Source organism: Aspergillus udagawae, assembly GCF_001078395.1.
Source record: "Aspergillus udagawae IFM 46973 DNA, scaffold_6, whole genome shotgun sequence".
NCBI lineage: Eukaryota > Fungi > Ascomycota > Eurotiomycetes > Eurotiales > Aspergillaceae > Aspergillus > Aspergillus udagawae.
In genome coordinates, this window is record NW_025091269.1 from 2,575,377 (window position 1) to 2,588,188 (window position 12,812).

Below are 12,812 nucleotides of genomic sequence, written 5' to 3' on the forward strand. Positions count from 1 at the left end.
TAATTTTCTCTGGACTGGTGCGACGACTTGAGAATATATACGGCGGATTCGGACTCTCAGAAATCCTGTTCAAAATGTCGTCTTCGTTCGAACCTTCGCTTTCGACGAGTGGTGTGCGACCGCCACTCGCAACAGCAGACGCACCATCGATGGCAGACACGCTACCTACCATCAATTTTGGATTCGAGGATTTGCGTAGCCGTATGGCTCAGTTCACCGCTCGCTTCGATGCTTTCATTGAGCGAGGTCGGAAACAAGTGCTAGAAGAGCGAAACCAATTCAGGATAGGGTTGGCAGAGTTACAGGGTGTGTACCAATCATCCAGAAGACGTTCAACAAAAGTATAAGTCGCTAATCCCGAGTTTAGAGGATCAGCGCATGCGACAAAGAGATATTGAGATCATTAATCTCAAGGCCCAGACGCACGAACAGACCCTCCAGAAAGAAGCGGCTGAGGCAGCCGAAATGCACGCTGCTATCTCGTCTGTCGCATTAGAACGCGACTCTCGTCTGGCGAAGCGCGACCGTCTGAAGCAGCAAATTGAAGAAACTCAGAATGCCATCAACCAGAAATTAGAAGCCCAGAAGGCTCATGCCCGGCATCTAGATGCACAATCCCGATTGAATGTTCCAGAATTAGAATTCTGGCAGGATTATCTATGTTTGCGTATCGAAGGTGCTGGACGAGAAGATCGGTTGAAATTCGTCTACAGTCACCTTCTGGAGAAAGATTGGGACACGGAGGCGTGGTTCGAACTAGGAACCGCCAGTCGCGATTACGAAGTCTTCCATACGCGGCCGAAAGTGGATAGAGAACCTCTGGAGCGGGAAGTCGACCTCTTGAACGAGGATCGTGATTTTGGGGCTTTTTTGAAAAGGATGCGCAGGCTACTTGTCGAATCGCTCAAGTAGGGTGATTCCCGCTATTGGCGAAGGAAGCATCTCATGACTCCTATTCTACTTGACTGTTTTAAACGATACAGTTCGCTTGCTGAACCGCAGCGCGGGAAAGAAGAAATCCTTTCGTCCGGTCATTTCCGAAAGCACAATATGGGGTCGGCCCCAAAGAGTAATCAACCACCAGTTGCTTCGCGATAGAAAGATATGCTTCGGCTTGCTCCAGCAGTAGCAAATCCTTCAGACTTCCCAGTCTTTGGCAGCCATTTGGCGCTCCAAACCGCCTTCTCCGTTTCCGAATGAGTCGCGACGCACGACCTTGTATCAATTGACCAGACTTTAACTTTTCCGTCAAATGAACTTTGCATTCGTTAGCCGTAGATTCTAAAGGAGTTTGAATTAGTCATATCAACCGACCTGCTCAACAGGTACTCCCCTGTATGACTCCAAGAGAGTGAAAGAATCCAGGCTGAGTGACCCGAGAGATTTGCTACCTGCTCCCCAGATGAAGTGTCATAAAGCACAATTACCCTTGAATCTCCAGCGGCAGCAAGAAGCTTTCCGCCGGGAGAGAATGCCACAGTCCGTACTGGCTTGACCAGACCTGCAGGATATCAGTCAATCTCGCTCCTGATCTTTCAGGGCTGAGATGGGGAAAAAGTACCTGACAAGCTGAACGGCATTCGTCCAGTCTCTGTGCTGAAGATGTAGACGCTGCCGTTCTCATGCCCACTGGCAATAAGGCGACCATCCACGGACTGCAGAGCTCGCATGAGCATTTCCACTGACAAGGTGGCAGGTCGAACTTACCATGTCCAAGCAAGTGCCAAAACTACCCTTGGTTTCGTAGTCTCGAATCAACTCGCCGTTGGCATTGAGATCCCATACTCTGATGTGTCCATCCTGGGTGACACCAGCGAGGTACTGTCCGTCATCTGACAAAGCTACAGCCCAGGTACCAGCTGCATCTGCCATGTTTCCTGTTGATCAATCAGTAACATATCAAAGTCGCTAAGTCTTGAAAAAATGAAACAAGTCCGGTAGATCAATAAGAAACTGGATTGTGATACCTGAAGCAGCGTCGTCCTTGGACCAAGTTCCCTCACGGCAGGCCCAGACATTGACCTCTCCAGCAAAGCCTACACTGACTGCTCTGGAGCCTTTTCCATTTGCCACTATATGGTGACAGCCAACTCTGTGGGCGCCATCAATTGATTGCACCAATGGGAACTCGGGATCTGTTGTAGAATGAATCTTGAGCGCAGTGGCGCCAGAAGCCGACAGGATTTGTGTATCAGTTACAGCCAGTGAGAAGATATCAAGAGGATGAGCTGTATCCCGCATAAACTACAGTTAACAAAATTCAGACCAGGAAAGAAGTGAGTGCGTCAAGCTTCTTAATACTGACCATTCTCCGCGGAACCCCACGACAGGTATTGTTTCGACTATGTATGTTCAGATGTGCTGCAACAACCGTGGCAATTCTCTTTTAGGGTCTTACCATGTTTAATCTATCTGAATCATGGGAGACACTTGAATTGCCTTGTCTTTACTCGTTGAGTGAAAAGGATGATTGGATTGCTGAAGCTCGATAAATCTGATACCCCGTAAGTGGTGGGTGGGCGTGGGAAAATAACCTAGGTCAAGGTAGGTATTTGCTGGTGAGATCATGGGTGCGAGCGGCCACGAGTCCCACCATCCCCATACACTTCAGTGCAGTAAACACTCTTTTTTTTTTTCTTCCATGAGAAGACTCCAAGAGGCTGAAAGTTGACGTGAGGCAATTATCGGTTTTAAAGGTTTCAATAATAACTATACACTAGCAAGCAAGAGAAGAACGGGAAACAAAATTTATACAAGGGCTCTCCAATCAAACCAGACGCCGAATGCCATGCAGCATACCCTATATCCCAGCTGTATAAAAGTACAGGTCTCTCGGTACCTCGAATCTATCATCCATGATTTTCATGATTCAGTTTCACGGCTCACTGTCCTCTCAGATCACCGTTGTATTCCACTCATGCGATCTGGGTGTGCTTCCATTGCTTCTTAATATCTAAACAGGAAACAACTCATCAGACTCTCGATAGACCAACGGATCCAGTGGGCGATAACATACCTTCAACGCAGTGTGGACATAAAACATGAGCACGCTTCATTCGACCGCATCCAGAACAAGTGTTGACGTTTTTGAGGTCTTTTAAAGCCTTGCCAGCCATCTGCCTATGACGCTTTTTCATGTGGGATGTCTTCTTTTTGGGTACAGCACGCAGAACGGAATCCCAGATGCCGGAAATGATACCGGGAAGGTTCAATGATAGGGCTGCAGGACTCAGCAGCCGATGGGGGAGGATTGGAGAACTCTGTAGAAACCGCGACCACCGTCTTGCAGCGGAGGAGGATAGAGGTTCCGAGGACAGAAGCAAGCGAGGAAACATGTATGACGAGATGGCGGATTGAAACATTCGTGAAGTCATTTTCTTGGTTTGGCAGTGCCCGTCGGACCGTAAGATAAAATGGCGGAATTGACACTGCCTTTACGTTGCTTTCCCTGTCCAAGATCGCAAGAATTTTGGACCTGTCGGAATTCTGAAGCTTTTCCCAGCAAACCAGCGGTTTGCTGTGTTTGGATTTGGAGATGCACTAGTCCTTATACGGTATAGACTTCCCCTGAGTCGCAACAACAATTAAGGGGGTTCCGTAAGGTAGTCTTCTGCTCCAACTAGAAACTCCAGATTGACCTTCTTGGGGTCCATTTAGAATACCGGTTGATTTCATACGGAGCTTTCTTGGTCAACCTATCTTCGTTCTATTTTGGCCTGTCCTCATCAAAATATTCAACTTTCCATTGCACAATTCCTTGATTTGATTTGGAAGTTATAACCCGCGAGGTAACAGTTCTCACGATGGCCACCACAGCCAATTCGACTTCGACCAACCCAGCTACTGTTTTTCCTCGCAGTCATGTTGGCTTTGACAGTATCACATCTCAGATTGAGCGGAAGCTCTTGAAGCGTGGCTTTCAGTTCAATGTGATGTGTGTTGGTACGTGGGCGGAAACTGTCCAGTTGTTCCTTGTAACGAACTCGCATTAACTATGTCCCTCTGCTCTACCAATAGGCCAGACAGGTCTCGGAAAGTCAACTCTGATCAATACCATCTTTGCTTCCCATTTGATCGATTCTAAGGGTCGTCTGACGCCCAACGAACCCGTTCGATCGACCACAGAAATCCAGACTGTCTCTCACAGTGCGTTGGTGCCGGAGAATAAGACCTTCGACAGGACCGCCTTGCTAACGGTTGTTTGCTAGTCATCGAGGAGAATGGAGTACGCCTCAGGTTGAACATTGTTGACACTCCGGGATACGGCGATCAAGTCAACAATGACAGATGGTATAGATGTAACCTAGCTGCTCTTCAATGGCCAAGCTGATTGTGTCATAGTTGGGACCCCATCGTGAAATACATCAAGGATCAGCACTCAGCATACCTTCGAAAGGAGCTTACTGCTCAGCGTGACCGCTATATCCAGGATACTCGTATCCATTGCTGCTTGTTCTTCATTCAGCCATCTGGCCATGCGTGAGTCTGGATCCTGAGAATTATCGATAACTCAATCTTGCTAACCCTGCAAATGTAGCCTCAAACCCATTGACATTGTCGTCTTGAAGAAACTCTCAGACGTTGTCAATGTCGTTCCAGTTATCGCCAAGGCAGACTCGCTCACTCTCGAGGAACGCCAGGCGTTCAAGGAGCGCATCAAGGAAGAATTCGCTTTCCACAATCTGAAAATGTACCCCTATGATAATGACGAACTTGATGACGAAGAGCGTGCGGTTAATGCCCAAATCAAGGTCAGGCCTTCTACTACCCGTGCTTCTTATATGCCCTGCCCTCCTCGCTCTAACCCTCTCGTAGGACATTATTCCGTTCGCCGTTGTCGGCAGTGAGAAAACTATTGTCGTTAATGGTCAACAAGTTCGCGGCCGACAAAACCGCTGGGGTGTCATCAATGTCGAAGACGAAACCCACTGCGAATTTGTTTATTTGAGAAACTTTCTCACTCGCACTCACCTCCAAGACCTGATTGAGACAACAAGCCAGATTCACTACGAGACTTTCCGTGCGAAGCAGCTTCTGGCCTTGAAGGAGAGCAGCGCTGCGGGGGCACACTCTGCTGGCAGCCGGCCTATTAGTCCTTCTGCCGACCGGGAACTCAGTCGCAACTCGCAACGGATGACTATGAATGGCTATTAGGTGCTCGTAGAAATTGTCTCTCAGGATCAGTCTAATAGTATCGGCTGGTCATGGTCCATAAACATACTGCAGTCATTTCCGGTCCACGCCCAAACAACGATAAAGGACCTCCTCTTCTCTTCCTCCAATGCCTTCTCCTTCGGCAACTTCCATTTTACTCTAGCAGCCCTTCACAGATATCCTTTTCAGCCCTCATATTGTTCATCAGGCCTTGTGCTCTTTTTCAGTTTTGCTTTATCTTCTCCTCTCCGTTCAAGAGAGTGACTGGGTCTACCACGTTCCTAGATTTGTCGTCTCCAGACGGAAAAGAGACTAACATTCGAATTGCTAGTTTAGTCTTGATGTGCATGTAATTAATCACTCTTATGTTCGTCAACGGCGAAAGGACCTCCTTGATTAATGGGCTTCTGTGAGCCGAAGCTTCCAAGGCAGATGATCCACTGTTCCAGTATCGCAACCGACAGTATCTACGGACGCTGAGGTATACGGCAGTTCTGATTGAAATAAAGCACGCTAAGACATTCCCAATAAATCATTGACGCGCTCCAAAGTTACCACCGTCGACAATCCAATCCCGCAGCTCCGTATAGGCCTTCTCCAGATTATCGTTCACGACCGTCTTATCATGAGAGCCAGGCTGCGCAGCATATTCCAGTTCGTTTTTTGCTTGAGCAAGGCGTTTCTGTAGCAAAGTTAGATTCCCAGCGGGACAGTCTGGCAGGTTGGGGGAGTGAAAGAATGTCGAGGAACACCCATACCGTCAAGCTCTCCTCAGTCTCAGTTGCTCTCCCACGCAGTCTTTTCTCCAGCTCTTCAATGGAGGGCGGCGCTAAAAATAAAAACCGAGCATCAAGATCGGTGCGCTTGACCTGCTTTACACCCTATAGCAATTCATAGTCGTCAGCTGCTATCTCGGTTGAGCTATACTTCATTCGGTGATGGATTTCCCTCTCCTTCTCTCCTCGTATCAATTCATGTTGCGGGACAATTATTACCTCCATCTCAATGTCGAGGACGCAGATCTTGCCCTTCTGCGCAACATCCTTCACTGCCTGCACAGTTGTGCCGTAGTAATTGCCGCCAAACTGCGCATGCTCGATAAAGGCATTCTTGCTCACGAGATCCAGGAAATCTTCTTTACTTGTGAAGTAATACTCGCGTCCATTCTCTTCCCCCGGGCGGGGTGCTCGAGTGGTATCTGAATATAACAGACATTGTTCAGCGCAATTCCAACAAACGAAACGGTTCGTAGGCAGAGGCAGTGAGGATTGGCAGTGGCTAGACTTACGAGACACGGATAAATCAAAAGTATCGGGGTATTCAGCGAAGAGTCTCTTGAGCAAGGTCGACTTCCCAGTCCCAGAGGGACCCGATACCACCACTGGACGGAGCCTTTGCGCTGCTGGATTGGTCAGTTCACTGCATTGAGGAATACGAGGATAGGTGTTTGGAATAGATCGCACCAGCTCCGGTAGCCATTGTCAATCGTGAGTACCAAGAAATCAAAGATGGGCGTGTATCATTCAACTTCCCAGCTGTACGAGAGCTGAATAGGCGAAGCATAGGCCCAACATGCGCAGAAAAGGCCAACAACGGCTTGTCCACTCAATAACAAGTCCCCCACCATAGTGGCAGAAAGAAAGCGGTGGGCGAGGCTGTTTGGTGCAAATGTCGCAAACATGCACCCAGTTTCAAACAGTTATAACTCCGTACTACGAAGCAAATCTAATAGAAAAAAAAAAAAAAAAAAGGAGAGATCAAGGTAGTCGGCACGCATGAGCGAATGTGGAACTCAATAAGAACCGGCTTATCTTAGAGAAGATCTAGTTTTCTATACGGTTCAAGAAAGAGCCACACTTACAATCCTTCAGGGTCTCGGTGATTCTTGATTCCCGCTAGCCTGTGACTCCTGCTCTAGGAAATTGGACCATAGTTCGGCCAATGACTCTTTGCTCGGGTTCCCCTGGTCCAAGAAATCCGTGCCTAAGGTAGGTGTGCTGGGTGTACGGTGCATGGATATACTCGGTATTTTGAGCTTGCCGGCGGTGCTTGATGTTCCTGGGCGTGCAAGGCCAGCTTGCTCACGCTGCTCTGTCGTCAAGTGTCAGTGTAATTCACAGTTCGCAATATGGGGTATGCATGATGTCTTCGCATACCATCGGTCCAACCCAGAAGTGCTGCGATAAGCTGCAGTATTTGAAACTTTTTCGGGTCTGATCGATCAAGGGCCAGAAAGTGCAACAGGTGATTTGTAACGATGTGCCTAGATAACTTTAGTAAATAAATCAGCAATGCAGCAGGCCTCGAATTCTGACTAACCTATCAACGTTATCTTCAGCTCTGCCTTTCTTGAGGAATCGTAAGGCTTTTGTGAGATGGTCGTTCAGTGTCACTGCCTCGTGTCTTAACTTCCCGATCAGGAGGTTCTTCTCCTTAACTTCTTTTTCGAACGGCTTTACCCTTTCAAGCTCCTTCTGAGCAACTTGAAGAGCTTTCTCGGCCTCAGAAGCTTTGGCCTCGGCGCCTTGGAGAGCCTGTCTCAGCTCCTCAAGCTGAGTGTTCGAGCTTTCCACGAGGTCACGGAGTTCTTGTTTCCGAGCTAGAAATAGTCAGCATCCAAATCAGCCAGAAGCGCTGATATGCATAGTATATGGTCTACCTGATTGAATCTCTTGCAAAGCACGTTGTAAACCATCCACGGTGGCTATCTGAGAATCACGCTCGGAAGCGACTTTCTCATACGAGTCCTTAAGAGCGACCAGTTGCTCTTCAAGGTCGATGACCTTTTCACCTAGGCTCTCTCTTATGGATCGCTCCTCCATAGCGAGGATCTCCCAGTTATGCATGGCTTCTTTTGCTTGCTCGAACTCGGACTGCAAATATGATTCTTGTTCCAGGAGCTCCTCCTTTTCTTTCAACCAATTCTGCTGAGATAGGTTACTCCGACTTCTCAGTGTAGCAATTTCATTTGACTTCTGCTCGTTATCTTGGGTGAGATTTGCCAGCTCCGAGTTTTTCGCGTCCAAGGTATCTCTCAAACTTGAATTTTGTTCCTCGAGCTCCTCGATCTTGGAGTTGGCTTGCGCAAGTTCTTCCTATGGGGTTGCTTAGCCCACGCGCTAGGTCAAGGTGCTTGAGATAAGTACTTCAACATACAGCATCTTCTTTGAGCCTTTCACCCAGCTGCGCTTTGATAGTGTTCACTCTTTCCAGAAGCTTCTGAAATTGTGTCTCTGCGTGCTCCTTCTTGGTTTCGGCGTCGTCCAGTTTCTGCTGGAGAGCTTCCATGTCTGCGCTGTGTTTGAGCTGTATTTCCTCCAAAGATTTGCGCATGTCTGTGACTTCGGCGCGGAGAGAGTCTCGATCTCGAACAAGAGCGTCAAACCGGTCCGACGAGGGTGACCCTGGATCTTCACATTCTTTGCCAGATGCATCATCATGGATCTCTGGGTCCGCAGATCCTTTCGATTGGTTGTACTCAATTTCATTTGTTCCAGAAGCCTCAACAAGCGTAGCCGGAGCTGTCGTAGGTGGCTGTGAGTCCTATTGTCTGGCGTTAGCGAAGATTAGACCACGGCGGCTATCTCGTGGCGGCATCACGAACATTAGGTCCCTGCGTGTTGTCAATTTGTTCACCCGAAGGCCTTTCTACTTCTCCGTCCTCAACCGTGACATGGGCTTCCTTGTGTTTTGCGGTGCCCTTGTTCTTCTTGTTTTTCTTCGACTTGACGGCTGCTGCTGAGTCGTCAGCGTGATTTTTAGGCAGAAATCTTGAATATTATCTATTAATTCAAACCAACCAGCAACCTACCTTCGGGCATCTTGTGTAAATGCTGTTCAAGGAAGCTTCGGTGGGATGGCAATTGCTTAGACGGCTGGCGCTACTCTGGGTGCCAGATCCAGGGCATACCTGTCAACACCACTAGCGCGGTTGCACTTGTTCCGAGCCAAGTCCGCATCCTAGTAGTTACGACATCCAGGGCGAGCCAACGTCGTGGCAGGCACTTATCGATACATGCAGGTAATGAGGCAATTACAATTTTCCAGATCTTTACGCTGGGTGTTACAAAAGGCGAACTTGCGTACGAGGGATGGAAACAGAAAATGTGTCATTAAAGCGGCTCCGCGCAATGCATCTATGCTGTCCACTCTCGACTTGGGTAGTGCGGCGCACTCAGCGGCCAATAGCCATAGGAGCCACGTTTCGTTACGTTTCGTTATATTGTCATAGACCGTATTGGTCCAATGTCGAGAAGCCTGGGCGACAATCAGACAGCTGATTCATGTGATTCCATACTTATCTTCTGTCGAGAGCTCATTTGCCTCGAGGAGCCTCAACTTCTAAGGGAAGACGAGACTACAGTAGCTCTTGTTCAACTGAGTCGTCCGCAGGAATTGTGATACCTAGCAGATTTCATTCACATGAAGTCGTCTAGGAAGTCTGAGTCTCGATCCTGATTGCTGCTTGCCTGCATGTTCTCTTCACTGAACAGGTCATCGTAGGCATGCTCTTTCTGCCATTTAAGCTGTTCACGTTCTCTCTTTTCCTGCTTTTCCCTGGCTTTTTGCTCGTCTCTTGCCCTTCGTTCTTCCTTTTGCTTTTTCTTTAGAGATTCCTCCTTCTCTGCGCGAAGATCCGGAAATCTCTCCTCGCGAGTCTTGTTGAGCCGATTGACAATTGCATTTTCTCGCTGTCGAACGTAGACTTTTCGAACAATTTTGGGGTTGTGGAATGAGACCTGTCCAGTCGCCATTGACCCGTCTTTCAGCAAATTTGACCATGGCGTGTAAATCACCGTGATGTTATCCTTCTTGTTTCCTGCACCGCCGATAAGCGTTACCTCCCACTCTTATATTCTGTCACATGAATAGAAGTGCTTCAGGGCTGACCTTCAATGGAATTGGCTTTGGTGAGCTGGGCACAGTCTTCTAGGAGCGGTTGTGGGATCTGGTCCCACGTTTCACCATCGCGAAGGCGCAGGTAAACGTGAGCACTCGATAGATTATCGACATGAAACTGGGTACTCCATAAGTACAAGAGTTTGGACCTCATTATGCTTTGAGTCTCGGGAGTAGGGAGGTGGACACAAACCCTGGGGAGATAACCATAAGTCAATTCTTAGCACTCAGCACAATGATGAGGGTATAGGTGGTGGTTAGTGGTACCAGACATCCTTCTCTAGGCCGTATTTGATGAGATCCTCATCTAATAGCAGGGACTTTAGATATTGGGCACGTTTCGCAGAGTCGAAGAATGGCCATCATACTTTCAAATTTGTCTTTTCCGACATAGATAAAGGCAGCAGGGTTCACCACATTTGAGGTAAAGTAGTATACCATCTTGCCGTTCTGCAGCAAGTATAAGCGCCTCTTAGCTAGCAGAACCACTATGAAAGAATCTTTCTCTTGATGGTTGATAAGCCCTTGTTGATAAATTCAGTGAGAAACAGTGGGGTGGGATTTTCTAGGTTTGGTCAAAGGTGGAGAAATTTACTATGTACTATCTACCACTCTCCTGTGTCTAATCCTTCTATACTCCATAAGGTAGTCAGTTTAATTGTTGTTCTAAATTACTTTCAGATTCACTCCCTTGTTAAAAGCCTAGGCTTCTTAGTTTATATATGACAATTTATATCATCCGCGATATAACTAAGCATCGGGCTTGATATAGGTGATGGTATTAGGAATGTGTAAGCTGAAGCTTATAAGGTCTTTCTAATGATCACACATATACAGGTAAGGTAGATAGTTTCAGGTACAGTCTGCAATCTAGATATTTCATATCTTCTCCCTAGCCAAGTAGACACCATTTCTTTCCTTCTTCTTTCTTCTTTTTTTTTTTTTTTTTTCCTTTTAATAACATCGGCCTCAGGTGATTACATTTGGTGATGTGCTATCATTGATAATGATAAGAGACAAGTTAACAACTACCTCTGAATATGGAATTAGGCTAAGCATCATTGAGAAGAAACTCCGATCCGAGCTCAGTGTAGCAGATTGTCTCAGTATCATTTCCACCATAAAGGCAGCTTACCCTAAGTAATACTACAATGTACAATCACAAGTACGCTGATCTGTACAGCTCTGCCTTCCTAGGCAGCATTGGGGGTACTCTGAACCTTTCCGTCATCGACCTTTCAAATGATCATTTCAGGCCTCCAAACCAAGGTACCCTATACTGCCCACTCTTGTATGGTCATTTGCTGCCTTGCAAACATTCTTCGTGCATGCACACATCATACCACTCCGGCCTCCCGAATCCCATTTGCCCTGGGGCCCTGCCTCATTAGACCCGCAAGGCTTCAGGGCTCGGTGGAAAACCATACCTGGAACCGGAAATCAAGCCGCATAGTATATACTATCTAGCTGAAACTGGATCCGAAGTGAGAATGCTGGTCGAATAGTCAGTTGTCCTCCCCATCTGATAGTAAATCAACGCGGCTAAATATATAATAATCATGATTATTATGGAACATAGTACGCTCATCTGGATAAAGACGCACTATGTCAAGGATTGATTCCTCGATACTTCGTACACCGGAAGAAGACGAGCTTGATTCAGACAACAACAGGTATTTCGGTACACCCGGCTGCGAGATTCTCGGCAAGAACCAGCATGCATAGCACGGAGTGCTTTCCTTCCCAGGGGATTGATATGTAATTAACCTATGACTATATCATCATATTCAACCAGCCTCGATGGCAGCAATGTGAAGTTCGAGCGCAAGTGAGAGAGTGCCGATTCATGATCTTCCCCCAGCAGGACAGTAAGGTCACCCCATGCATCAGCACCACCTGGGTTTCATGACAGTCGGTCCCGAGTGTCATTGCCATTGATTTGATCGGGTGATATCGCATTCATATATACATTTTCTTCCTTCTTCCTTCTTCGCCCTTCCCCTTTTTCTTTTCGATTTTCACACCGCGGAGGAATTCATTCGGAAAAGGAAGTAGGTAAGCTTAGCATTAAGATATACTTGTCGGCTTCCTAGCGCCGACAAGAGTGGAGGATCCTTACCTAAATATTGCCTCTGGGAAGACTATCTACACCACCTTATGTCATAGGACATGGATACTTGCATGGGAAGTACCAGGTACTCACCTGCAACCATCAATTACAGAATATTCCGTGAGAGAAAGCCGGGGAATCTGGTACTCGCATAGCCTAAATTCTACCGGCGTTCTTCCTTGTCCTCCCATGTTGGGACAATGGCAGGACCCCCGAGACACCCCTTAACTACATGGGGGTATTTGATTCATACTACCAACTATCTAGCCACAACGGATGACCACGAGATTGAAGGCAATTTCCGAAGTCTTAAATTTGAACCAAGTGCGATCATGCGAGTCATTCAATTGCCTAGCTTTCCGTCGACCATATCGGTTGATTCGCTTCACTCACTACTAGCAGTAACCACCGATCTCCACTTAACTCATGCACCGGACACGGTGTCCAGGTGACATCCATGGTTGATGTGGCATGTGGTGGAAGAGTCAGACTTTACCAGTCATCGTTAGATATCGACGAACGGTAAAATGAATCGATACTGGACAAGTTCCGTAGTGGGTAGTACGTAGTCCGCACATATATAAAGTAGGTAGTACCCACCTCTCAACTTCCAAGACCAAGGCCATACAGGGAAATCAGGTATTTGTTT

General features: G+C 47.4%; 6 protein-coding genes across 6 annotated transcripts; 2 read left to right on the forward strand and 4 right to left on the reverse strand.

The window, feature by feature from the left end:
* Positions 1–74: 74 nt before the first annotated feature.
* Aud_008668 (kinetochore Spc25 family protein) lies at positions 75–912 on the forward strand (the record flags this gene model as incomplete). Its single annotated transcript, XM_043293538.1, has 2 exons — positions 75–306; positions 368–912. 2 exons carry the CDS (start codon positions 75–77, stop codon positions 910–912), a joined length of 777 nt encoding a protein of 258 aa, XP_043149473.1.
* A 161-nt stretch (positions 913–1,073) lies between these two features.
* Positions 1,074–2,241, reverse strand: Aud_008669 (SKI complex subunit WD repeat protein SKI8; the record flags this gene model as incomplete). Its single annotated transcript, XM_043293539.1, has 5 exons — positions 1,074–1,257; positions 1,315–1,501; positions 1,562–1,655; positions 1,708–1,877; positions 1,968–2,241. 5 exons carry the CDS (start codon positions 2,239–2,241, stop codon positions 1,074–1,076), a joined length of 909 nt encoding a protein of 302 aa, XP_043149474.1.
* A 1,562-nt stretch (positions 2,242–3,803) lies between these two features.
* On the forward strand, positions 3,804–5,154 carry aspD (septin aspD; the record flags this gene model as incomplete). The annotated part of the gene is made up of 6 exons (XM_043293540.1): positions 3,804–3,942; positions 4,018–4,146; positions 4,209–4,290; positions 4,342–4,479; positions 4,538–4,751; positions 4,816–5,154. The coding sequence occupies 6 exons, from the start codon at positions 3,804–3,806 to the stop codon at positions 5,152–5,154; spliced, it is 1,041 nt and encodes a 346-aa protein (XP_043149475.1).
* Positions 5,155–5,686: 532 nt separating this feature from the next.
* On the reverse strand, positions 5,687–6,717 carry Aud_008671 (guanylate kinase; the record flags this gene model as incomplete). The annotated part of the gene is made up of 5 exons (XM_043293541.1): positions 5,687–5,836; positions 5,913–6,035; positions 6,150–6,352; positions 6,443–6,553; positions 6,618–6,717. 5 exons carry the CDS (start codon positions 6,715–6,717, stop codon positions 5,687–5,689), a joined length of 687 nt encoding a protein of 228 aa, XP_043149476.1.
* A 304-nt stretch (positions 6,718–7,021) lies between these two features.
* Aud_008672 (putative Golgi matrix protein) lies at positions 7,022–8,975 on the reverse strand (the record flags this gene model as incomplete). The annotated part of the gene is made up of 7 exons (XM_043293542.1): positions 7,022–7,245; positions 7,311–7,417; positions 7,474–7,753; positions 7,814–8,249; positions 8,311–8,697; positions 8,759–8,889; positions 8,966–8,975. 7 exons carry the CDS (start codon positions 8,973–8,975, stop codon positions 7,022–7,024), a joined length of 1,575 nt encoding a protein of 524 aa, XP_043149477.1.
* A 597-nt stretch (positions 8,976–9,572) lies between these two features.
* Aud_008673 (putative DUF814 domain protein) lies at positions 9,573–10,494 on the reverse strand (the record flags this gene model as incomplete). Its single annotated transcript, XM_043293543.1, has 4 exons — positions 9,573–9,973; positions 10,045–10,247; positions 10,321–10,360; positions 10,422–10,494. The coding sequence occupies 4 exons, from the start codon at positions 10,492–10,494 to the stop codon at positions 9,573–9,575; spliced, it is 717 nt and encodes a 238-aa protein (XP_043149478.1).
* Positions 10,495–12,812: the final 2,318 nt, after the last annotated feature.